The sequence below is a fragment of the Simochromis diagramma genome, unplaced genomic scaffold (assembly GCF_900408965.1).
Source record: "Simochromis diagramma unplaced genomic scaffold, fSimDia1.1 OVJJ01000596.1, whole genome shotgun sequence".
In the NCBI taxonomy this organism is placed as follows: Eukaryota; Metazoa; Chordata; class Actinopteri; order Cichliformes; family Cichlidae; genus Simochromis; species Simochromis diagramma.
The window spans coordinates 20,241,456-20,266,162 of record NW_024387245.1 but is presented as its reverse complement, the minus strand read 5'-3'; the positions used below and the strand labels follow the sequence as shown (position 1 = coordinate 20,266,162).

At 37.9% G+C, this 24,707-nt stretch overlaps 1 protein-coding gene and 1 long non-coding RNA gene across 4 annotated transcripts; both read right to left on the bottom strand.

The window, feature by feature from the left end:
• Positions 1 to 319: 319 nt before the first annotated feature.
• Positions 320 to 2,864, bottom strand: LOC120747445. The gene is made up of 2 exons (XR_005699122.1): positions 1,999 to 2,864; positions 320 to 1,368 (listed from the first exon to the last, which is right to left on the bottom strand). It is a non-coding gene; the product is annotated as an uncharacterized LOC120747445 (long non-coding RNA).
• A 2,931-nt stretch (positions 2,865 to 5,795) lies between these two features.
• Positions 5,796 to 24,673, bottom strand: mamdc4 (MAM domain containing 4). 3 transcript variants are annotated; one of them, XM_040000767.1, is made up of 29 exons: positions 22,293 to 24,673; positions 21,143 to 21,235; positions 20,334 to 20,495; positions 20,070 to 20,195; positions 19,631 to 19,864; positions 19,379 to 19,504; positions 18,019 to 18,174; positions 17,765 to 17,868; positions 17,082 to 17,237; positions 15,105 to 15,195; positions 14,885 to 14,998; positions 14,390 to 14,482; positions 14,158 to 14,295; positions 13,928 to 14,067; positions 13,257 to 13,365; positions 13,038 to 13,142; positions 12,455 to 12,589; positions 12,210 to 12,337; positions 11,299 to 11,515; positions 11,067 to 11,204; positions 10,870 to 10,997; positions 9,230 to 9,320; positions 8,486 to 8,644; positions 8,259 to 8,384; positions 8,049 to 8,170; positions 7,830 to 7,935; positions 7,332 to 7,501; positions 7,125 to 7,188; positions 5,796 to 6,695 (listed from the first exon to the last, which is right to left on the bottom strand). In XM_040000767.1, the coding sequence occupies exons 1-28, from the start codon at positions 22,342 to 22,344 to the stop codon at positions 7,132 to 7,134; spliced, it is 3,576 nt and encodes a 1,191-aa protein (XP_039856701.1). In that variant the 5' UTR covers positions 22,345 to 24,673; the 3' UTR covers positions 5,796 to 6,695; positions 7,125 to 7,131. The 3 variants fall into 3 exon arrangements, with proteins under 3 accessions (XP_039856701.1, XP_039856702.1, XP_039856700.1); XM_040000768.1 differs by lacking the exon at positions 7,125 to 7,188; XM_040000766.1 differs by lacking the exons at positions 5,796 to 6,695; positions 7,125 to 7,188 and having other exon boundaries at positions 7,200 to 7,501.
• Between the last annotated feature and the right edge of the window lie 34 nt (positions 24,674 to 24,707).

Below are 24,707 nucleotides of genomic sequence, written 5' to 3'. Positions count from 1 at the left end.
TTATGAGTAAGTCCTTAATAAATAAGGTGTAGCCGCAAAATAATGACATCAATTTCAACAAAGGACACTAACTTAATGCTAAATAGCTGCCTAATAATTAAATTAACAAAAGGAAAGAATGGAGCCAATGCTTTCAGGCTGAAATATCTCATTTAGGATTTGAGTAAAATAAAATCTATCCTGTCTCCACAGTCAAACTGACATTATAGTTTGAAAGTCAAATCTTGACTTTAAATCAACATCTCAGTTTATTCAACACTTTGCCATCTATAGTGCATTTATACTCTTTAACAAGCAGCAGCTTTGAATGCCTCTCAGGTAACACACATTTCATTTTATTTGACACACAGTGCACACAAACCTGAAATGGTTTGTCTTGTTTGAATTAAAATGAAAGTATTGACTTCACTGGAAACACTTATTGCACAGGATATGCAAGAACTACATTTACTGCCTCCAACAACCAATAAAGTTGTTGTTTACATGGAGACTTTCCAGGGTAATAAGTTGTTCCCCAGATTTAAAGGAATAGCCTATAAAACAAAATGACAATATTTTTCCTGTTTCTTAGGTGCTACAGCACATGGGTGCTGTATTCACTTTTTATGATATGGGTTAGAGTTAGGGGCTATAGACGAATTAATGTGTAACAGAACATAGAACACGTGGATCTGTGAAAATGATGCAACCAGTTACATCCATTTCTTTTCTGAGTTATATCTAATTACTAAATGATTCTTTGCAAGGTTACATTTACACTTTTACACTAAATCACTTTGTCTAAGGCAAGTTTACTTTTGTGCAGCTTTTAGTATAAAGCTCATAGCTTCTTAGCCTTGATTTGGTATTTGACAGTACTGTAGGAGACAATTCATGCTTCAGCAAACTAGGAAAAATACACATTTAAACAGTTAATCTTAGACACATAAAAATACAAATATTATAACCAAAACAAACAAACAAACAAAAATGGTATTCAAAGCACCTTGAAAGGCATAGTTCAAATACAAATGAATGATAGAGGAAACTAATACTGGCAATACCTTAAGTTTGACCTTATAAATCTCTTAGCAGTTGGGACTTTTGCTTCTTGACTTGCATCAGAAAGACGCTGCCAGCTGCTCTTCCAAATGTTAAGACATGGTTGAAATGCCCAGTAAAATTAAAAGCGAGAAGACCCAGATCAGGCTTGCGGGCCAGGTCACGCTCAGAAGTCCCTACTCTTCAATAAGTGTCCTTATATGTCAAACTTGTCTCTTTTCTTAGGCCTTTCTCACAATGCGGCCGCACTTCCTCAGGTCCCTCATTCCTCTATTTGTCCTGACCGATTGGATGCTTGCCCTCCAGGCTCCCTGACAAACACGAGCACTGAAAGGAAATACAGAGAGTTTGAATGGAAACCTCATTAAACTTAGACAACCCAAGAAAAACGAGTGTTGTGGGGCATCTACAACATGCCGCACAACACTTCAATTCTGTTCAGTTAAATTTTATATATACAACAACAGTTGCTTGAAGGCGCTTAATTTTAAAAGATAAATGCTCTACAATATTGAAAAGAAACAAAGAAAACCCCAATAATCACATGACCCACATGTGCAAGCATGTGATTGATTTAAGTAACAGATTTAAAAATATCATTAAAAACAAAGGGGTTTTTAATGATCTGATGTCTATCTATTGCAGGTTCGAAATGGTGACAGAAATGTTCTTTCTGATCCAAAATGACTTTACATCATTCGTTACAGATATGGTCGACAGATTACAGTCAACCAAGACTGGTGGTTGTGAATGTTTCACCAGCTGCTGTGTGTGTGAACATTTAACACATTATAGCTTTAGTTTGGTAAGTCATTTACAAGTTCTGCAAAACCTTTCTTTTCTCTGATCTCCCCCCGCCCCTCAACAGCCATTTACTAAAAACTATCAGAGGCTGCAGGTGGTTAACACAACTGATTGATTACCGCCATTCATACACATAAACACTCTCACACACACCTGGAGCTCAGCAGAGGTCGATCAGCTCGTTTGCGAGGCTTGGCGCTCTGTCTCCGGTACTGCATCCAGCCGCAGATCAGGTCGTGCGCGATCATCACGTACAGCAGGAAGATGAGCACGGCGGGATCCATTCAGCCGCCGTATGACACGCGGCTGGCGCGAATGAAGCCGGGGTAAACGAGAAGCGGGGACCGCACGAGGCTGCGGGTGTATGATCTTGTGCAGGATGGCAACTGAGAGATGGATGACTAAGATCCAGAAGGGGGCTGGTGCCCAAGTTGCCCTGTGCCCACTTTAGGCACTCAAATCGCAAGACACGAACGGCTACCGCAGTGGTCCCTCGGATTACATCCATGATAGCACAACATCCTCCAAAACCACCCCGAACATCCGAGTGAAGCGGTGGTTTCTGTGCGTCTCACGGCCAACATCTGAAAGCCGCGGTGACAACTGCAAAGAGGGGACCTCGGAGGATGTTGCCGTAGAGACGCGACCGTTGCTAAGGGCATGCTGTCGTCATCCCATCTGAACGAAGCATCTGCACCCAAGAACACATTATTGCTTAGGCTGTTATTTATCCTTTGACACACGGGTCATGCAGCAATTAAGTCTTTTTTTTATTTTTATATGTTAGTAGTATATTATTCACCTTATATAAATATTTAAGCCACACAAGTATGTGTAATTTGCTTGCTTTCACTTCAGCAGTAAGAAATCTGAATATAGAAACCATAAAATATTTGTTACTTTGAAATTAAATGAATGACGAGTCTCTGAAGTGCAACATCCTGTATCTTGTGCACAAAAAATATTTACCCCGTGAGAAGTTTTTATGTGGTGAGCACATTATAAGAACCCACCAGGTAATTACAGTGTACACAAAGGATTAAAAAAAATTATAAAAATTGGCAACTTGACCTCAGAGTCTCAGTAATTTCTGCAATAATTTTCAGCAAATAGGTTTTTATTTCAAACACCACATAAACAGTTTCATAACCTCCCACATAAAAGGGCTATACACTCCCTGGCCACTTTATTAGGTACACTTTGGGAGTATCATGTTGAACTCCCTTTTGCCTTTGTTCTTTATGGCACAGTTTCAACAAGGTTATGAAAACATTTCTGAGAGATTTGGGCCCATATTGACATTATGGCATCAACGGTTGTTGCAGATTTTTGGGCTGCACATAATGCAAAACCTCCCATTCTCCAACTGCTTTATTAGATTGAGATCTGATGTCTCTGGATACCATTTGAATACAGTAAACTCATTGTCATCTTAAAAAAAAAACAGGGATATTTTTAATTTTGTGACATGGTGTGTTGTCCTGTGGATGCAGTCATCAAGTACACTGTGGTCATTAAGGCATGGACATGGTCAACAAGAATACTCAGGTTTTTAAACAATGCTCAGTTGATACTAAACTGCTCAAAGTGTGGAAGAATATATCTCCCACATCATGCTGAACCATTAATACAAGGCAGGTTGGATCCATGCTTTCACATGTTTACACCAAATTCTCACCCTACCATTCCAGTATTTCAGCAGACAGCTGAAGGTGTTCATATTATACAAATATTGATAAAATGCACGATAAACTTTCTTGGCTTTCTGTACAAGCTAAATTATACTATGGCTTACTTGTATTTTTAAAGAAAGCAATACTGGTAAACACACCACACTTTTTTTACGCTCAGTTGCAGTATCCAGATGAAATACATAATCATGCTACACGATTCTCAACTAACCACAATTTAGTAACTCCTCGAGTTGAAAGTAACTTTTTGAAAAACTTAGTGGAATAAGTTGCCTTATGCAATTAGAGAATTGGCTTCTATTCATAATTTTAAAAATCACCTAAAAGCCTATTTAGGCATTTTTTAATTTATTTGTAAATATTGTAAGAGGGCAATGTCACTTGTAATGGAAATTGTGTATTTTGTTTGAGTGTTTTTTATATTTTTTAATATTTACATGCTTATATTTTCAGAATTGTAAAACCTTATTGTGGATGTAAGAGCCAAATTATGTGGATATTTTGCATCCAACTCATTGTGTAACATTTTATTCGGTGGTATTTGACGGTTTGGGCCCCAGGAAGACTAGCAACCACTGTTGTGGAAGCTAATGGGGTTCCTTATAAATAAACAAATAAACAGCAAGACTCATCACTCAGGCAACATTTTTCCAATCTTTTGTTGTTCAATTTTGGTAAGCCCATGTAAACTGTAGCCTCTGTCTCCTGTCTTTAGCTGTCAGATGTGCCACCTGGTGTGATCTCCTGCCGCCGTAGCCCATCTGCCCTAAGGTTTGATGTGTTGTGTGTTCAGAGATGCTTTACTGCATACCTTGGTTGCCTTCCTATTAGCTTGAAGCAGTATGGTTATTTTCCTCTGACCCTTGACATTAACAACAGAATTTCACCAAGAGAATTCCCCTCTCTCTCTCTCTCTCTCTCTCTCTCTATGTATATATATATATATATATATATAGGACAGAGATCTCCGATGTTGTTCCCGGGATCTGCTGGAGCCACTCGCCTAGTGTGGGAGTCACCGCACCTAGTGCTCCGATTACCACTGGGACCATCTTCACCTTCACCCTCCACATCTTCTCGAGCTCTTCTCTGAGCCCTTGGTATTTCTCGAGCTTCTAGTGTTCCTTCTTCCTGATGTTGCTGTCATTCGGGACCGCTACATCGATCACTACAGCCGTTTTCTCATGTTTGTCTACCACCACTATGTCCGGTTGGTTAGCCACCACCATTTTGTCCGTCTGTATCTGGAAGTCCCACAGGATCTTAGCTCGGTCATTCTTCATCACCCTTGGGGGCATCTCCCATTTTGACCTCGGGACTTCTATCTCTCTCTCTCTCTCTCTCTCTCTCTCTCTCTCTCTCTCCCTCTTTATATATATATATATATATATATATATATTATATATATATATATATATATATATATATATATATATATATATATAACCATTATCTCTAAACCACTGAGATGATTGTGTGGGAAAATCCCAGCAGATCAGCAGGAGGCCCATCTCGTACCAATGACCATGCAACCATGCAACATTCAAAGTCACTTAAATCACCTTTCTTCCTGATTGTGATGCTTGGTCTGGACTTCAGCAGGTTGCCATCTCCATACCTAAATGCCTCAAGTTGGTGCAGCGGCTGGCTGATAAGATTTTTGTGTCAACAAGCAGTTCAACAGGTGTACCAAACAAAGTGTATATGCATGCAGTTTCACTATTAATCAACACTGTTAGCTAACAACTTCACTGCTAGCTACTTTCACCTTTCTATTTCAAGTAGTAAATATACTGTTATCAAAAATTGTGTTCATTAAAACTTGTATTTCAACTGTTACTCTGTTCGCTAACAATTCAGCTGCTAATATTTAGCTGCACATATTTAGGTAGACATTTTTTTTTTTAGATATGTTTTACTCATAATTTTAGCTAGGTTTCACAGTCTTTTTCAGTTGTTTAGCAAGCTATTTCATTAGCTTGTACATACAACCTGCCAACAACTATTTACCTACACTTTTAGAAGCTAACAATGTTGTCAGTTAGCTGTACTTTTGGCTAGCTATTCAGATGACCGATTTACTCTTTTATATTTTCTACTGCTTATTGATTAATTTATCATTAACAGGTAATTCACTACTCAAATCTTTAAATAAATTATAGTTTTTTTTTAATATGATTTCAGAAAAAATCTTTAGACCTACTTCCTGCATACACCAGAAGTACTATCTGGGATCAGAGAAAAAAAACAACACTGGTCTTGCAGTAGTCATCATTATTTATTACCAGAGCTCAATCACAGCTTGTTTTAAAACAGAGTAAAATTAACCCTTCAGTACATCTAAAACATTGCATTACTCTAACAATCTTTACAAACACTAGCGCACCTCAGCGTCCACTTAAATGCAACTTTCTCAAGGCTATAACCTGCGTGTTTACAGTCTTTTCTCCTTTTGTCCACAACTTTCCTTCTTTTTGAACAACAAATTAAGAGTTTATGTCCCTAATATGAGCTGGACTCCACTTACATATTGCAACTCAAGGGTTCTGATAAACTCTCATAGTTTCAAACTCCAGTGGCCCATTTATTCTGTTATAAACATGTAGTCTCTAGGCTGAAGCTGGGAAAAAAAAACTTATGAACAGACAAAGTTTGTACTTTTCCATATGCTGAGTATTTATTCCCACAACTAGCAAATTATTTTTATCTAAAATAGGAGTGCCCATTTTAGAAGATAAAAAGGGGGCTTAAACTACTGAAATCTTTCTGCTGCTTGCACTTAAAATTAACTTATAACTGTTCGAGGTTTCTGAGACACCTAAAAGGATCTACTTACAGCCATTTCTGTCATTCATGGGCTGTGCCCAGTCTTGATTTAGAGAAAGTTCATTTTCATCCAAAACATATTAGACCTTCTCCTTTTGTCTTCTTTCCATCCACAGCCAGAATCACATCTGATCTGAGGTATCTTCACCAATTAGGCTTAGCTTGGTTGGTCAGTGTGTGAGCTATGCTTGCATATTGTGTGTGTGATGTATGGGTGACACAAGTAGTTCTCCTGCTGTGATATCACCTTTTTTCAACAAACCACCTTTGGGTGGCAGAACCTTTGTACCTTGAGTCTCATTCCACCTCCATTTCTCTGGTGTTACAAGAGACCTGCAAAAACATAAAAAGGTCAGACTGTTGTGAAGTGAAAATGTCAATTTTGGATAAACTGCTACATGAAAGATAACTTCTATTTTCCGTTATTTTGACCATTAATTTCATGATTTATTAACATATTTATGAAATTCAAACATGAAATAAAGAAGCCTATAAAAAAATTTTTTATGTTCATGTACAGCCTCTGAAGCCAAAACCCAGTGAATCAGCACTTTGGTAAGAAAATGTATGAATGAGAGATTCAACAGGTGGCGACAGATAGGACTTCAGCAGGTACCATGTTACTTTGTCTCTGGTGTTTAAGTGCTAGTTCATATGAAGTATTCTGGAGTTTATTTCTACCATCTGGTGGCAGAAAAGTCTATAAAGCTGCCTCTTATAGGGATTGGAAATCAAACAGCAAATGTCATATTAAATACTCACAGAGACATTATTGAAACCAGCTGCCATCTGGGTTTTGGGTCTGCGGAACTGTAACATGGTCCTGCTGAAGTGAACTCTAATTAATTATTAGTGATTAATTAAGACACATTAAGGTAAAAATCAGCATTTTTGATCAAATGGGCAATGCTTTTGTCCTTTTGCTTTCTGACAAGTGTTCTTAAGGGTCTGAATGTCAGATTTACTCACTGTGAGGTCTGTGTCATAAGACTCATTAGTGAAACCAGCAAGAAATGAGGAAGGTGATGTCTGTCGTGTTCGCAGGTAGAAAACCAGCAGGCCGACCAACGTGCCGATGAGCAGAAGGACCACAATCACAGACGCCGCGATCCCTCCTGCATTGTTTCGGTTTGGGGAGGCTGCAGTACAGATGGGAAACATTTAGTATGTCTCTCATTAATGTAGTGAAGCCAAACTTTACATTGTAGTTAGAAATTCAGTCAAATGGTTGAATGGTTAAAAAAATTAAAGTGCTGAAAAACTGAATATTATTAAAAGCATATTAGTTCTAAATTCACTTTGTCAGTTAGGAAATTTTATTTTATTAAAAAAAAACATCTTAACAGTGACTGCTGCTTTTTAAATTTCTCAGCACTGAATCTGAGCATGCACATTGTGCAGAAACATTAAAAACCTCTAATACAGTCTGCAATAGTTTGAATAGAAATCTGGGAGTTCTGCTCATACGTTTTATTGGATCTGTGACTTTGTTAGCACAGTTGATCCCGATGGTGTATTCGATGTCATCCAGAGCTACCACACCTGCTGTACCTTTGACGCCTTCAAAAACAATCTGTTTACAGGAAAAGTAAGATGACAGCAGAGATTGCAGTAGGTCGTATATGCTTACATACAACAGCAAGTCACTAAGTGTATTCAGACATTTGTTATAAATGTGAGCCTGACCTGGTATTCCTCAGTAGATGTGATGTCGATGTCAAAACGTTTCCACAGTCCAACAAGTTCGGTCTCAGCCAGCGGGTTGAAACGACCTTCGGAGAGTCTCCATACTTTTAGCTGGCAGTCCGCTGAAGTCATTCATAAAAAAGGTTAAAAATATTTACAGGTAAATGCATTCAAAACTGCCATAAATTGAATATGTTTTTTCTTTCTTACACAACTGGCTTTTATAGACCCAGAACTTCAGGCAGGTGCCCTTAGTAGGGGGCAGGTGAGGGCTCAGCAGTAGAGCATTTTGACTCACTTCTGTCCGATTGCTGCTTGGAAAGAACAGGAAGTGACCTTGCAGAAAAGAAAAGAAGGGTGTTTAGAAAAAGAAGATAAGAAGTGTGACTTTGCAGCATCTGCCAGCTGTCTAGTTGTTTGTTTCTCTCTGGTTTTACCTTTTTCTGTGCCCAAAGTGTGGTCGTCAAGTGGGATTGGGTAGTGATGTTCCATCTCTGCACTCGTCAGCTCCCAGTCCAGTTTGTCTACGGTCATGTTCTGAGTGTTGCTCCAGCTGCACATGCCTCTCTCCATACTACACTTGGAACCTGGGGAATCTAACAAAATAAATATTACACTATAATTGTGCAATATTGAGTAGGATAAAATATTATAGAGGAGGTAGTCATGTACTCGGAGTAGTTTTTGAAAACTAATATAAGGCCTTTATTTTAGTGGGTTAAAGACATAAAAATACACCAGTGCAAATTGGCTTACACCTTCTCTAGGTGGTACTGTAGGCAATTGTGGTTTCACTCACCACAGGAGTGCAACACTAAATGCACTATTTTCTTTGGCCTGTGGCCAGTGGTGAGTAAAAGACTTCTCTAGCCTTTAAGAGCATCATCCAGCCTCAGACTTAAAAAAAACTGTTCTAACTCAGCATAGTGTAACCACAGAGTAGTACAGACACACTGAAGCCACAATTTCAAATATACAGCACAAAATGGAAGACAAACAAAAATATGTCTAAAGAATGTAATATTTTTAAGTCATTTTTACTGTAGTCTTAAAGTCTTAGCGGGATCCTTGGTTAAAGCCCATGAGGAAAAGTATCTAGATACATAGAGCTGCGTGCTGCTTTTACTGCAGTCTTAAAATCTGTAGTGATTTCAATCTTGATGAGGCATGTCAGTACAAACCTTGATATTCACAGGGATAATGTGAAAGAAAGATGTCATCGATTGCAATGCAAGTGTCTTTCCCTCCAGCTCCGACAACCTCAAATTCCAACTGCAGAAGAAAATTACCACAAAATAAGCTTTGAACAGCGGGCACAAAGTCCTTAGATCAAAAGCTACTGTGCAAAAGTCTTGAGGCACCACTCATTTCTTTGTTTTTTGCTATGAAAACCTGAAGTAGTTGCATGAAGATTCACTGTACAACACAAAAACAGAATTTGTAGAATTCTAATTGAAAGCCATTATTTGATATGACCACCTTTATTCTTCCACACAGACCCTCAGTAATCTCTTTAAGTAGTTTTCAGGGATAGTTCTCCAGGCATCTTGAAGGAAATTAAAAGTTATTTCTTGGATTTCTTGGATCTGCCTTTGTTTTTCTCCAAATTCTCTGTCAAAATGATCCCACATTGCTTCAGAAATGCTGAGGTCCTGGTCTTAGGGAGGTTGAACCATGATTGATAGTGTTCCACTGTGTGTTTTTCTATCCAGATTGTCATTGTCACGGGTCTGCGACCCATCGTTTCTGTGTTTGGACTTTTGATTTTGGTTTATTTAATATTCTGAGGTTAAGATTCTGTTCCTTGTTTTGGTTATTATAGTTGTTAGCCTTCTGTTTAACATTTGTATTCTTAGGTCACCTTAGTTTTCTTATCTAGTCTTTACATTTCTGTTGTCAAGCCTCCCCTCTGTTCCATGCCCCATGTATAGTCATAATTCTGTAGTTATATATTTTCAATGTGTCTCTTGCTCTCTCTCTGTTTAGTCAGTCACGTCTCAGTGTTTGTTCCCCTGTCTTGCCAGTTAGATTATAATCCAGCCGTGTTCCCCAGGTGTTTCCTGTATATATACGGTATTGTCTGTGTCTTTTTGTGCTCCTTGTGATGATCTCCCTCTTGCTGTTTGCCCCGTTTGTTCAGTGCCTGCAGTGTATGTTTCTAGGAGAACCGGTCAGTTAAGTTACTTAGATTTAGTTATTTGTACTTTCCAGAAATAAAGCTGTTAAGTTCAGTCCTACATTTGGGTCCTAACCTGCCTGCCACACACAGCGTCATGACACAGATATGCTTTTACTGCATTGACAGTGTGTTTGGGATCATTAGCATGCTGAAAAATGAAGCTGTTGCCAATCAGATAATGATTTTTTCTCCTATTAATTAAGTTCATAGGTCACAGATACACCTGCTGTAGATACTTATCTGGTGGATAGTGCACACCATGTCAAAGTTGCCAAGTTTTCAGCTAATGGCATTATGGGAATCACTTTGTTGGTGTAAAATGACTGTTTTATGCCTTTCAAACTGTGTTATGTGTGTTATGTGTTATTCAGCTAAAGAAAGTGGAACAAATGATGTGTCTAGAAATGCAAACTAAAATTGGTTCTTTGCTGATGGGATGACAGTGAGATGGCTCGAAACTTTTGCACAGTATAGAGAGAGTGGAGAGTGTGAGTGACTCAGGCAGACTGCTGAAAATTGAATTCACACATGTTCAAATTTTTAGATAAATGAGTTTATTAAATGAGTAGTTTATTTTATGTGAAGGATAAATTAATCACATTAAAAGTGGCTTAAAAAGTCTGTATCTGCCTTCACACTTACCTGCCAGTCCTCAAGGGAGCTCGAAATGTTGCCATAGCCATGACGCCACACATCTCCTTGATTCAGGTTGCTTGTAAATATCTTGACCCGCTCTCCCTTCACTGGCTTCATATACACTGTAAGAGAACCTATGGGACACACTCCATTAGTTTAACTTTATGTGTGTGTCTGTGTTTTCCTCTGTGAAGCTGGCCCACCTGGATTCACTCCTCCCATGTGATACCAGAAATTTAGACACTCAGTACGGGTAGTTCCTTGGCGAACAGATGAGGTGAGGACTGCGGTGCTACCTGAGGGAAGGATGCTTGCTCCAGTGTTAACAACCATGTAGAAACCTGGATAGAGACCATACAGCGTATGAACACAATTCTCAATTTCTCAGTCTCCTGCATGTATATTCTAATGTTAAACAGCAGGGGTGTTTCTCACCCTGTTCAGTCTCCAGGGTGTGATCAAATTTGGGCCCATTTGATGTGGATGTGTATCCGCTACGGTGGAGCCACTGATCTTTACTAGAGCTGGTGTACCCACACTGTTGGCCTTCAAAGGAACACATCCTTGGGTTGGTACAGGGACCCTCCAAGAATGCCACATCATCAATGGCAATGAGTCCATCATAGCCAGAGCGAACGGCTTCAAACATCAGCTGTTGATGAATTGGAAGAGAAGGAAGATGTTATTAACTATTCCTATTAAAAAGCCAAGTTAATTAATGTGTACAGGTGATTTTAAAACAACAAATGCTGGACAATGTCATTGACAGAAACTTGATATCTATGTTTCAGATGAAACATAAGCATAAATAAGCAGACAGAAGTAAATTAATAAAAACATGCACAAGCAACAAAAAATACAAACATAAGACAGAAAGCTGGCATAAGTGGGCATGGCATCATGGTAAAAATGATAAAGAAAAATTGTGGGTCGTTATACATATTTAAGATCTTTGGAGGTGAAGAGAGGTTCAGCTGTTAAAAAATTGACCAAAATAATTTCTGCACTTCACTTGTACTCAGTGATGAGTTAAAGGGAGATGTGGTCTTTATTCTTCATAAAAGCAAAAAGCGTCAGTGCTGCATTTTAAACCAGCGGCAGGCAGGATAGGTCTACCCGTGAAGGATAGGTCTACTCCCTTACAGCTGCAGTGATGTTTTGTTTTACCACAACTGGGCAAAGTTTCTCCAAAAACTCAAACCATTCGTTTAAAATCAGTTTCACTTTGTGTCAGCTGGGATAGGCTACAGTACCCCATGACCCTCAGTTGGATAAGTGCTGAAGAAAAAAGGATGGATTTCCTTGTTTTAGTAATTTCACTGGTGCTGTGTGCAGTTATTACATACATGAAATTTTGAGATCTGGTGCGGTACTGGGCATTGTGCTTCATGCCAAACATTTCCATGAGCTCCACTGTGGGTCCACAGGACCATCTCAAAACCTTTGTTATCTATTAGCTTCACATTCAGACTACCTGGAAGAAAATTATCAGAGATTTCTAGTTAAAGGTTTTTGTTTGTTTTTTTTACTAAAGAAACAATCTTTCATTCTAAATTTACATATTAAATTCTTTTAGTCAAATTATCATCACCTGCATTTGGCCCATAGACTTTGTAGAAGAAGTAAAGGCAGTAATCTTTAGGACCCGGTGACTGTGGAAAGGAAATTAAGCGTCCAAACAAACCGTGCAGGTATGGACTCCTCATGTCCACGACAAGGCTTCTGCCTGAACATCAACAGACAGACAGGTCAGCATCAGAAACTGACACAGTATAATATCAATCACATAATGCTTAGCAAAATTAGTATCTTCACTTTCAAACTTGTATTATATTTATGGCAACTATTCAAAAAAAATTACATTAAATTAATACAAAGTACTTTTACTGTGCTTTCCATCATTTATCGACAGGGACTGAAAGGAGTTTATAGCAAAGAAACATCAGCTTTGTGACAAGAATAACATCCTAAATGTCAGCTGAAAAAACCAATTAACAAGGACCAATCATTACTGACAGCAGTTAAGAGCATTACACCTGCACCAAACCACACTGAGGGTTTTCTAATAGAGAGAGTGAGTCTGTGGAAAGGATTCAAAAGTATGTACATCTGAGATGCTCCCTGATTAAAAGCCTGTAAAAAATGCTAGATTAATTTATTTGAAATGAGCTTACCAACACTGATAGTATGGTCCATCCCACTGAGCACTGTCCAGTCAAAGTTGTCGCTGCTGTCCTGATACCATCCACACAGTCCTTCTTCAAAGTTACATGACAATCCTGGGCAAACACACACAAAACTGGTTGGTTTAAGCAAGTACTAGACAATTTACTGGAAAAACTTTAAACTGAGCATCATAAATTATGTAAATTATAAGTAGATATTAAAGTTACCTGTTGGAGACCATGGATAATAGTCAACATGACAGTCACTAAATTGGACATTTTTCACTTTAATCTTGGAGCACTGACAAAGTTTCTTAGCGTGAGCTTCAAAAGCAAGCTGGTGAAGATAAAACAAAGAGGTCTAATGAGTTAAATAATATTTTAACTGTTTCATTGTTTGATTTTGTGTTACAGAAAAACAAATAGCATAGCATTAGCTTAGTCAATCCACAAAGTGAAACTCAACATCAATTGTGTCAGATCAGCTGATCTCAAATCCATGAGCAGATGGTTCAGCTTATACTTCCTCTGAATGTGCCATTGGCAGATTTCCTATAGAGTGTGTTGCTTAAACCTCCCAAAACTCTCTTTTCTTTTGACTATAGTTTTCAGACTGAAGTTAAAAATATAATAATATAGCTCATGTCATGTGTACTGTTAGAGCAATGGACGCTCATGTTAAACAAGGTAAATATTTTAAATAATGAGGTCATGTTTAATCTCGGGCTTTGTATGATGACCTCACTGAAAGCTGATATCATTAAAGTGGCACAGAAGCCCCACCCAGCTACTATTCAAATTTTCTGTTTATGAGAGTCAGCCAATGAGAAGAGGAGTTGTATCTCTTTAGTTGAGCAAAATGATAAATACCTGAGCAGCAAGACTAAAGTTAAGCTGACCTGGAATCGATTTTTCCTGAATCCAATGAGTATGTCAGCGTGTTGCCAATCCTCTGCCTCTGGTCCAGTCTTCCCATTAAACTCCCACAATTTAGGCCCCGTGCCCATTGAGCTGTCGATCACTCTGACAGACAGATCACCTGCAGCAGAAAGATGCAACCGGGGTTATTTACAGCGTACCAAGTTTGTGTTCTGGAAAGAATAAAAAGATTTGCAGGGCAACAACTTACCAATATAACTGGGTTTCCCAGTTAGTGCATAATCAAAGCTCATGCTACAATTGGGACCAGTGGGGCCTAGGAGGGGGGTCCGTGTTTGGGCTTCAGTCAGCTGTTGGCCTGGAGCTTTGGCTACATACAGAAACTCCTCTGACAGATGAAAATAGACCCATGGGAATAAATTGTACTATGAAATTAGCACTAAACAAATAAATAAATGAATACCAGAAAGAGCTGTCTGTACCATGGGCTGTGGAATTTTGATATAGTACCCAACCTTGACCCCCAAGACTGGTGTCAGTCCACCCAGAGCTGCCCTGAGAGTAAGAGAAATCACCTGCAGAAGAGGTTTTTGAAGAAACAGCAGTTAACAGCAGTGATTAAAAATGCAACCATAATCAGCAATAACCTTGTATATTACATGTTCCATGCATGAGACATTACTTGTAAAGTTTAGGAGCAACCAAAGCAATAAACACAACCTACTTAATTTATTTTTGAAAATTAGCAATGAAATTGTGTAAAATACAAGTTAATTATTTACCAGCAGACTCTTAAGTATATTAACCTTCTTCTTGAAATAAAATAGCTATTATTAATAGAGTTGGGTTAAGTTTAGGAACACCCTGCTGGATTCGGCATCACTTCCTTTCATAAAATCAAAAGTCTTATAATAATTTAAAACTTTGCAGACCATTTTAAAAAAGTCAAACCGAATAAGCAGGATGAATACACTCACCACATTTAGCTTCATCCTCTGCTCCTTCACAGTCAATATGAAAATCACACAACTTATCCGGTTCAGCACATGGATTTTTAGGGGGACCAGGGAATGTTTCAACAGAACTATTATCTATGGAAGAGAAGAACATGAGCAAGAGTCATTCAACGACACAAGATGTTTATACTTATTCCCTGCAGATGTTTTTTCTCAAAGTTAAGACAATTAAGAAGCTTACTGGTTGATAAGCGGCATTCGGGAGACAAAACAATGCTGTCAATCGCGATACCTCCATATGCAAAGTTTCTGATTGCTGCCATAATCAGGATCTATAGGGAGAAAATAATTCAAAAGAGCAGATTAGCTATTTTATATTTCAACTAAAATTCTCATCAGTTACACTATAAAAGAGGTAAAAAAATCAAAACAAAACCCAACAACAACTAAATCGCTTATTTCCAAGCTGCTGGATTTTTGAATTTTGTGAGTACAAAAATACTAAATTACATTTAGTAGTCACGTAAACTCAAATTAAAAGAGACGTTTTCTTTTCTTTTATTCTTCATTTGTCGCATGTAAACTGTTCTTTTCTTTCTATTGAGTATTACATTCAGATCTCAAATGTTTTTTATTTTAAAGTCAGAAACTTTTGATTTTCGATTATTTATGCGCATGTAGAAGCTGTACGCTAGAGCTGAGAAGCTTTGGTTTAATGCGATCTATAAAATGTTGTTGTTTGCTTTTTAGGCGATGTTATATTCATTTTAAATGTTTACATTTAAATGTTATTTTTTAAATATACTATATTATGATATATTTCTTATATATATTAATAGAACAATAATGAAAAAAAAAATATATGGATTTGTATGCATTAATTACATAGGTACATGGAGACCCAGTATTGCAGGGTCTTTACATTATGATATAAAGCGGCTTTTGGTATATTGCATGGAATTGAACTGAACTGAATAATCACCATCATTTCCGTTAAAGTAAATTAAAGTATATGTGAAAAGGTAAAAATATTTTACCTCATATTTTAATTATTTAAGCTTAAAGTTAAAATTTAACCACTGTTGCCTTCACAACATCAACTTCCCTCTGAATTATTTCATAATGTTCATGTATTAAGAATTTAAAGCTTTTCTGTGTGGAAAAGTGTTTGATTAAACGATGACTCCCAGCTATCTTTAATTGGCTCACCAAAACACCAATCTCAGTATTAGCAGTAAACAAACAGCTCCAGGATGTAGGACAAGCCATATGTGAGACTGGCTAATAACAGGAAAAATCAATCCATCATTGGAGCAAGTTTGTGTTGTTATGTGATGGTAGTAGTGCACAATGTTGTGTGAAATTTTCATGCATCGGAATTTGGTTTTTGAAATCGAATCTGGCTGCTTTTAATTTGCAGAATTGTACTTTTTTGGTCAAGTTTTGGCCGTTTTGAGATTATTATCAAACCCACACAGTTTGATGATTCAGACACTCGACAACAGCCCTCAGCTGTGCTAATATAAAAGGAAAATGTTTTGTCTAATATCTAGTCAGCCTTTTAACATAACGACCAAGCATTAGGGAACACAACGTGCCACTGGAACACTAAAAAACAGGCCTATGTAAACCATTAATCATTGGTATTTCACTAAGTTCATATAATGCAAGATTAAAGATATACTTTGGTTTCAAAAACAGTGACTCAACTTTTCAGCATTAATGTACCTGCAGTAACATAAAGTTGTTGTATTAAAATAAAGTATTGCATGCTCTCTTTCAACTTTGTTCCAGGTTTATTCAAAAATAATAATGGTGGCTGATATATCATACATTTTATGTTTTTGAAGATGAACATATAACAGTTGGACTTGTGAGAATTGTGTCGGCTGTATACATACATTAAATCGACACATATATTTATTTTTACATTACATAGATTACTGTAGTGGCTTGGATGAATCATCTCTTATCAAATCATCGCACCTCCGAGTTACATGAATTTCTGTGGCCAGACTTAACCGATTCTGTAAACTTTACTTACTTACAAAAACCTAATTTTACTGATCTTTACCTTATGTAATAACTTCTTTGCTATTCAGGTTTTTTTTTTTAAGATTTGTAGTCCTAACCCATCAATATCCCTATTTTAGAGTTGGAATGGGTGAAGCCCAGCTTCCCTATTACGGTTATTAATTTACCTGTGAGAGGCACTTACCTGGAAAGTGACGTTGGTGACAATCTCCACCTCTGCCTTTACCCAGAGATCACCTAGAGAGCCACCTCTTTCCCACACTGGGTAGATATATTTATCTGCAACCAACACCGTCAAACCCCCCGACCTCGGCCCAAACTGGTGAGTGTACATCACCATCTACAACAGGCAGGTACAGTAAACTTGTGAAATTAGGTTTTAAATTCAAATTATTGTTAACAATGTTAATTTAAAGATGAGGGATGAAAAAATGCTTTTCTCTCCAGCAATTTAAGAAAGAAAGAAAGTATACTTTATTGATCCCCGTGGGGAAATTCCTCTCTGCATTTAACCCATTCACTCAGTGAAGCAGTGGGCAGCCACTGGGTGCCCGAGGAGCAGTGTGTAGGGACGGTACCTTGCTCAGGGGTACCTCAGGGTAGGCGTTCAGTGGATTCGAACCACCGACCTTCCAATCATGGGGCCACGACTCTACCTACTGAGCTATCCCTGCCCTCCTCCCCCCCTTTTTTTAATAAGAAAGTATACTTTTAAAAAAAACAATAACCCTTATGTGACTGTTAATTCAATTTGTGAATAACATTTTCCACATTTTTACCTTTTCAAAGCATTTAAATGTTTCAGACTACTGTGAAACAGTAAAAGTAAAAGCCGCTGAAGAACGAAGGCATCGGTTTTGGACTCACCTTACAAGGATGTGAACTGTTGGTGGGTTCAAGAGAGTGACTTTGGAAGGAGGCCCAGTCCCATTTGAGACCCTCATCAGGGACCGTAACATAGAGAAAATGACCTGAAATAAAAACAATGACATAGTATTTTTTTTTAAATCTGCCTTTTATTTCTAATACAAAAGCATTTCAAATACTAGCAGTAAGGAGTAATAGCATAGCTTCAGTATCAAAAATACAAAAGGGTCTTCTGATTTGTCTGAATATCATACCTGATGCTGAGTTACTAGAATGATCTCTGCCTGGTCCTTTCAGAGGATCCGTGTTGGTGATCTGTGTCTGATTTGTCCTTACCCATTTCAATGATGAAAGTGACCTTAGGTCCCAAATGCACAGGCCTTCCTCAAAGTCACAGGACTCATATTGAGCTGGGGACGCAACAAACAAAGACGGAACAAATAGTCATCATCATGAAGTGTACTGTCCATAAAAGATGGACATGGTCATCATGGCAACTTTTTTAAAGCCTTAAACCTGGTTTATAAATATTATTTAAAAATATATACCGATCTTTGCCCAATACCTGTGTTGCCTCTCGATCACAAGCAACCTCCTTCAAGCAAACTCTGTTTTACAAAGTACTGAGTACAAAATCAGGTTTTTTGTTACTGGAAAACATGGCAGCCGTTCCAGCCGCAGCACTTTGTTGGAGTAATTTTGCTTAAAATATTAACATGAAGACAGTTTGGTCCTTACCAATAAAAAGCTCCTTTTGACAAAGATATTTAATGTAAGATGATTCATTCTGATTTCAGCATTTCTTACAAAAGCTAAAAGATGATATTGATATGAGTCGCTTCTATTCTGAGGCAACTGAGCAAAATACACAAGAACCGCTTTTCCACTGCCTTATATAATAACACATCTTCTTTTTGCAACCCAAGGCACTCATGATTATTTTAAATCGTACTGACAATGGATTTGGATTTGTTTTTCCTTGTCAGTTTTATTATTTTAACCAAGTTTTATTATTCCTGTTGACAAAAGTCAGTCTGTCTTCCAATCTGAACTAAACCTGCCACACACTGTTGGAGACTGAGTTTGGAGTTTTAGCTTGATAACAATAAACAAAGAAGTGCCATAGAAAAAACAAATGCATCTTAGCAATATTTTCACACATGCTTGAAATTATAATTGTAATTACGTTTTAATTTGTATTAATTGCACAGGCCTATTACTCTATGTCACTTCTGCTAAAAGGGACAAAGGACCCTGTGCACAGGTGTCCCATTCAAGAACAAAGAGCCGCGTGTCATTCACTGATGATATGATGATGACATTTTTGGTTAGGTCAGCTGATGGTTAGGACTACAAAAGTGGTTTTAGCACACTGATCAAAATACATGGTGGTGCTACACTCTTAATAAAATACGCTTGTACACACCGGCGCATCGACTGGGACTATAGCTGTGTCTGAACGTACTTCCAGTGACATTTGCAGACATTTTTTAAATTTGATTGAACTTTTGTGAACAATAAGTCTGTTTTCCCCACCAATTTTATTACTTTGTATTGTGACTAAAATATTCCTACATATTTATTATGGGATTCAGGTGAAATTAGATTTCTCACTGCAGTTGAGCTCATCAGATCCATCACCACAGTCATCGCTGCCATCACAGAGATGGCGCTCCTCCACACAGGCCTCGTTGTTACACTTCACCATCCCTGCTGAACAGTTTTCCCCGGAGACTGGTGCTGATGATCAAGAGAAAATAAAAAACTATCACTTATGAATCTGTTTACTGGAATTAATTGATTGTAAAACACTCTGCAAGGACTTGAAAAAAGGCAGGGACAAATGGGATCTTTTGAGGGGCTTACAGGGAAGAGCACAGTCTAGAAACTCCAGCTGGTCTATGGCCACATCTCCTCTTTGTCCCACTGACCGCAGCGAGTGAAGACGGATTTGAAAAGTTGAGGGAATCCGGCCCAGAAAGATGAGAGCTTCCCTCCAGGCACGAACACTGGAGGCCTCAGGACGCCAAACAACAGCCTCTTCACCACCTGGGTAGAGGACAGATGCCCACAAGGGCGTAGATCCCAGACCGGTGTTACCTACAGTAAAAAGTAAACATTAAAGTATTCATTAGCACGACAGCTGCAGGGGAAATACATTTTATCTTTAAAGATTGTTAAAGAAACATTATACATTTTTAAAGGTAGGGCTTGTTATGACCAAAAACAGGACTAACAGAGAGAGACGGAGAGGAAAAAACCTGGTTATCTAAATATATGACATGCAGTTATTTGCCATCATTACCCGAGTCCCACAGGAAGTATCTGAGGCGAAGGCGACACGTTGTTGAAGACTGATTAATCTCTGGAGAGATTAAAACTGCAGTGTGGAGCAAGTCTTCATTCACTGCACTGATTCCCATGAACCAACCTTTGTAAAAAGACATATTGATTGGAAAATTTTAAGATATCACCATTCCAGTTTAATGCAGTTTTGATGACTTTCTAAAATACTTGCAATAATACAGCTTTGACTATAAACATGACAATAAAAAAGACTGTACCATACCTATGGCTGTGCCGGTGGTGTAATCGGTGGACGGTCCACTGTCAGGCACCGTTTCCCCTCTCTGATGTCTCTCCCATTTGTATTGTGCACTGGGCGACGTGTCAGCCCATCCACACATTCCTTCATCCTCAAAGTCACACACAAACCCCTTTCCATTGTAGCCTTTCACAGGGGTGACAGAACATTCAATTGTTATAATACTGTGTATTACAGGAGAGGTCTTCCACTAAGAAAACTAGTATTTACCCTACCATAATTTGGAGTAAAATTTTCCTGCTGTGTAGGTATAAAATCTAGAAATTGTGACCAAACCTTAGAAACCGCTAAGTTTTCCCGTAGCAAGCAGATGCCACAGATGCAAAATCAGGGTCTTTTAATTTTTATCTTAAATATGATGATTGTTTTATTTGAACATAAGTGACCAGCATCTCAAAATTAGTTAAAATTCCCCTTTCAGAATGTCAATAAAACACAGAAGCTTAATGAGACCATAATGATCATGTAACATGATCACATTGATCAAGTCAAATCTATGGGTGATGCTAATCATATAATCACATTTTATGCTTAAGGACAACAGATGGAAATTAGCCCTTGGCTATAATCTGGTATGTTTACATTCATGTAATTTTTTTTTACATTTATGTTTATTAACATGCACTGTCCTAAATACAATAAATACAATATTCAGCACTGAAGCATTTTCCCGTTTTTGAGACAAATCTGACAAGAAATGGCACCAAAAAAATAAATAAATAAATAAATAAATCAGATTATAGATGGGACTAAATTACATTTTTAAAACTTACCACAGCCTTGCTCATCACTCCAGTCTGGACAGTCTTGCACAAAGTTACATTTCCCCCCAGGAGCTTGACACGACTGAGCTGAAGAGCCAGCAGCTGGATAAGAATATGAAACACAAAATTCTTTTTTTTTTCTTTTGTCCTGTGAAATTACACCTGCTGATCAAGGGTGTATGAGATGGTAAAAAATCAGACCAATGATCACTATGGACTGCAAAAAATAACTGTAGCCTTTCCTATTAAAAGATAACAGGTTATTAGTAGAAGCCTTAACCTGTCAGAGCTGATGTAAATATGCAAATATCTTCCAGCCAAAGATGGAAAATACTCAAATATTTTCCATCTTTGCTTCTGGGTGTGTGACTCAGGCCCAAACTCTCTCATGACTCATGACTCAAAGGTTTACAACCCATGTAATGCCAACAGGCTCAAAGACCGCAGAGAGGTAATCAGGGTGACACCATCCACTGAAGGCATCTGTCCAACTAAACGTCTCTGACTAAGACTCAAGACTTTATGATTCAGTAACCTAATAGCTAGAAAATAGACAGGACACCAGACATTTGATTTTTGAGTCTGAATATCCCAGAAGACATCACATCATCATTTTGTTAGAAAATAAATCACACATGAAAGCTCACATTTTTAGTAAGGAGTTATTACCTGACATCAAAAATTACCTGAAATATTGAAGTCTTCTCTGGACTCTTAGAGTTATGAAATACTCAAAACCACATTGAGCATTTCTTTATCCTTTATATTTGTGATATTAAATATTAAGGTTAATTATATGTTCTGTCTCAACATATACCATTCTGTGGATCTTTAATTATGATCCACAGATGGAAAACAAATGCCAGGTTGCCTAAATTCCCAAAGATAGCAAAAACCTCCATAGCAACAACAGTTGTGCATCCGAGACTGAGATGAAAGAGAAAACCTTTCAACTGCTTGTGGCTTCTTTATCAAATACAAATTTTTTAGTTTTTTACTGACTGTGGCTTGATTAAAAAAATCCAAAATCAACTGACTTGTCAAGACATTATTTCAATCTATGTGTAGTAGGGCTGCACAAGTTCAGTTTGGAATAGCACCATATGTGCAGCACCATTATTGCTGCACATAATTAAAATCTAACTGAAGGTTTTCTTACCCCACTGCAGAGCCCACAGCAGAATGAGCGCTAAGCTCCTCACATGAAACATCTTCTTTTTCTCCCTTCTTGCACCACATCAATCTGAAGGTTTACCAACAACCTGCAGAGACTTTATTGTTGACTCTGACCTCTTCTCTGTGCATGAGAGATAACAGTTGGACTTTAAAATCACCCATCATGCAACAGCAGCCAACAATTATAAAATAATCTCCTACAAACGATGGCGGATGTCCGGACATTGCTCATTTACTTGGCGGATACAGAAATGCAGAGCAAAGCAGATGCAAAGTGCAGTTTACGGAAGCGATTTTAGCTTACCTCAGTCATGCTGCATAGGTATTTAAGACAGAAACATGGGCAGCATCCTGCTTTAAGTCACGCATGCATTACTCCAACATCATTACCTCAGTAGATTCATTTATCTTTGTCTTTATTAATAGGTGCAGTTTATAACACTGCATTCTAGAATCCATTGGTATTCAAAGGCGCTCACGGTTGACTCAGTGACAGGAGAGGTGCCCGGATCCTGTGGCTCTGAAACAAGCCCAAATCATCACCCCTCCACCACCATGCGTGGCAGTTGGTATAAGGTATTTGCCATTAGCCATGTTTGGTTTTCTTCAAATGTGGCACCGCACATTATGACCAAACATCTCTACTTTGGTTGGTCCTGAAGACTTGTGGTGTGTTTACATGCAATTTTGCAAATATAAGATGTGCTGCCATGTTCTTTTAAGAGACCATGGCACGCCGGGCAATCCTTCCAAAGAAACCATACATGTTCTTTTTACAGTTGTTACATTTAACATGTTAACTGAGGTCTGTAGAGTCTAAGTTGTAGCTGTTGGGTTTGTTTTATATTTCTCTGAGCGTTGCACGGTCTGACCTTGGGTCGAATTTACTGAGGTGCCCACTCTTGGGAAGAACGTGGCGCTGTGTTAACACTTGAAAGCTCCGACCGGGAAAATGCTAAATCTTCTTGGAAGAGATGCTCACACTTAGTGATGATCAATTAATCAATTGCATCAGATTAGGAGCACCTAGCTGCTCCTTACCATGGAAGCCGTAAGGATACTTAGTCCTTCACAGAACTGCATTAGAGCCCTGTGAAAAATGTCTTTTTCTTTTCTTTTTTTACATGACTGTCTGTATTTTAAATTAAACATTTGAATGCATTTTTATCCACAGTTATCTTTACTGATTATTAATATGTATTTTCTAACACATGTTATACATTGTGAATTGTGTTTCAGGTACTTTTTGAACATATGTAGAATAAAAAAATGTGTTGTCAGGTTTCTGTCCTGGCATAAATATGCTGTGGATCATATGCTGTATAGAAAAGTTATACATAGTTTCCAAATCTGAAAATGGAAGCCAGTGTGGAACAGCATTAAACCAGTATTGTTTGTTATGGCAGCAAGGGGCCACCTTGCTTTAGTTCACCTGCTTTATGAACGCAGTAAACATATTCCTGATAAGTTTATGGCCTCAGTCACTAGTTTAAGTCTTATTCAGTGTTCATTTTGTAAACAGTGTTTCCCCATAAAGCCATAAAGTATGACATGCTTATTTTAAAAAACAAACAAACAAACCCTCAATTCTGTTAGGTCATGGATTTAGAGAAATTTGCAGTTGATTGAGAACTGCCAACTGCCTGACCTCCCTACTGAGTCACTGAGCTCATCTCCACTGTGTTTGTGGTGTTGGCCCATTTTGAAGCATTTTAATGGAATAATCTGACTAATAATGTGTCTTTCTGTGTGATACAACTTATCCAAGACGTTTGTTCTTCAGTTTTGTTGAGTGAAATTCTAGTATTTTATTAGTCTCTACAAGCACTAATTAGCATATATCTGATAATTAAAAAGCCAACAGATGGCAATAGCCTTGGTTGCAAACACTTCCAGGCTTATGGAAGTCTATGGGAAAATTGGCTTGTTAAATCTGACCTGACCTCAGTGAATATGTTCCTGATGAACTTATGATCTCAGTCACTTATTTTCAGTTATATTGCTTAAAAAAATGCAAGTCATTTTGTAAAACTGTCAGAAATCAAGAGAAATACCTGTGCTACGCACACTGGGTAAATATCAGATGATATATCAGAGTATTGGATTTTTGGATATATATATTATAAATATTGGATCCTATATGTCAGAATGTCAGAATCATTTCAGAATACTTCAGCACAATGGTAGTAATCAGGAGCATCAAGTTCATTTACTTTTATCTAGCAACTGTGCCCATTTTAAACAACAGTTTACAGCACGCTGGAATCTGGACCATAGCTGCTGTAAAAAGTAAGATAAGCAAAGAGATGGGGTGTTGTCATTTTTCTGCTCTGCAGGAAAGAGGCTCATAATATAAGCACACATTTCACAATAAAACCCCACATCAAAACTTGTAAGA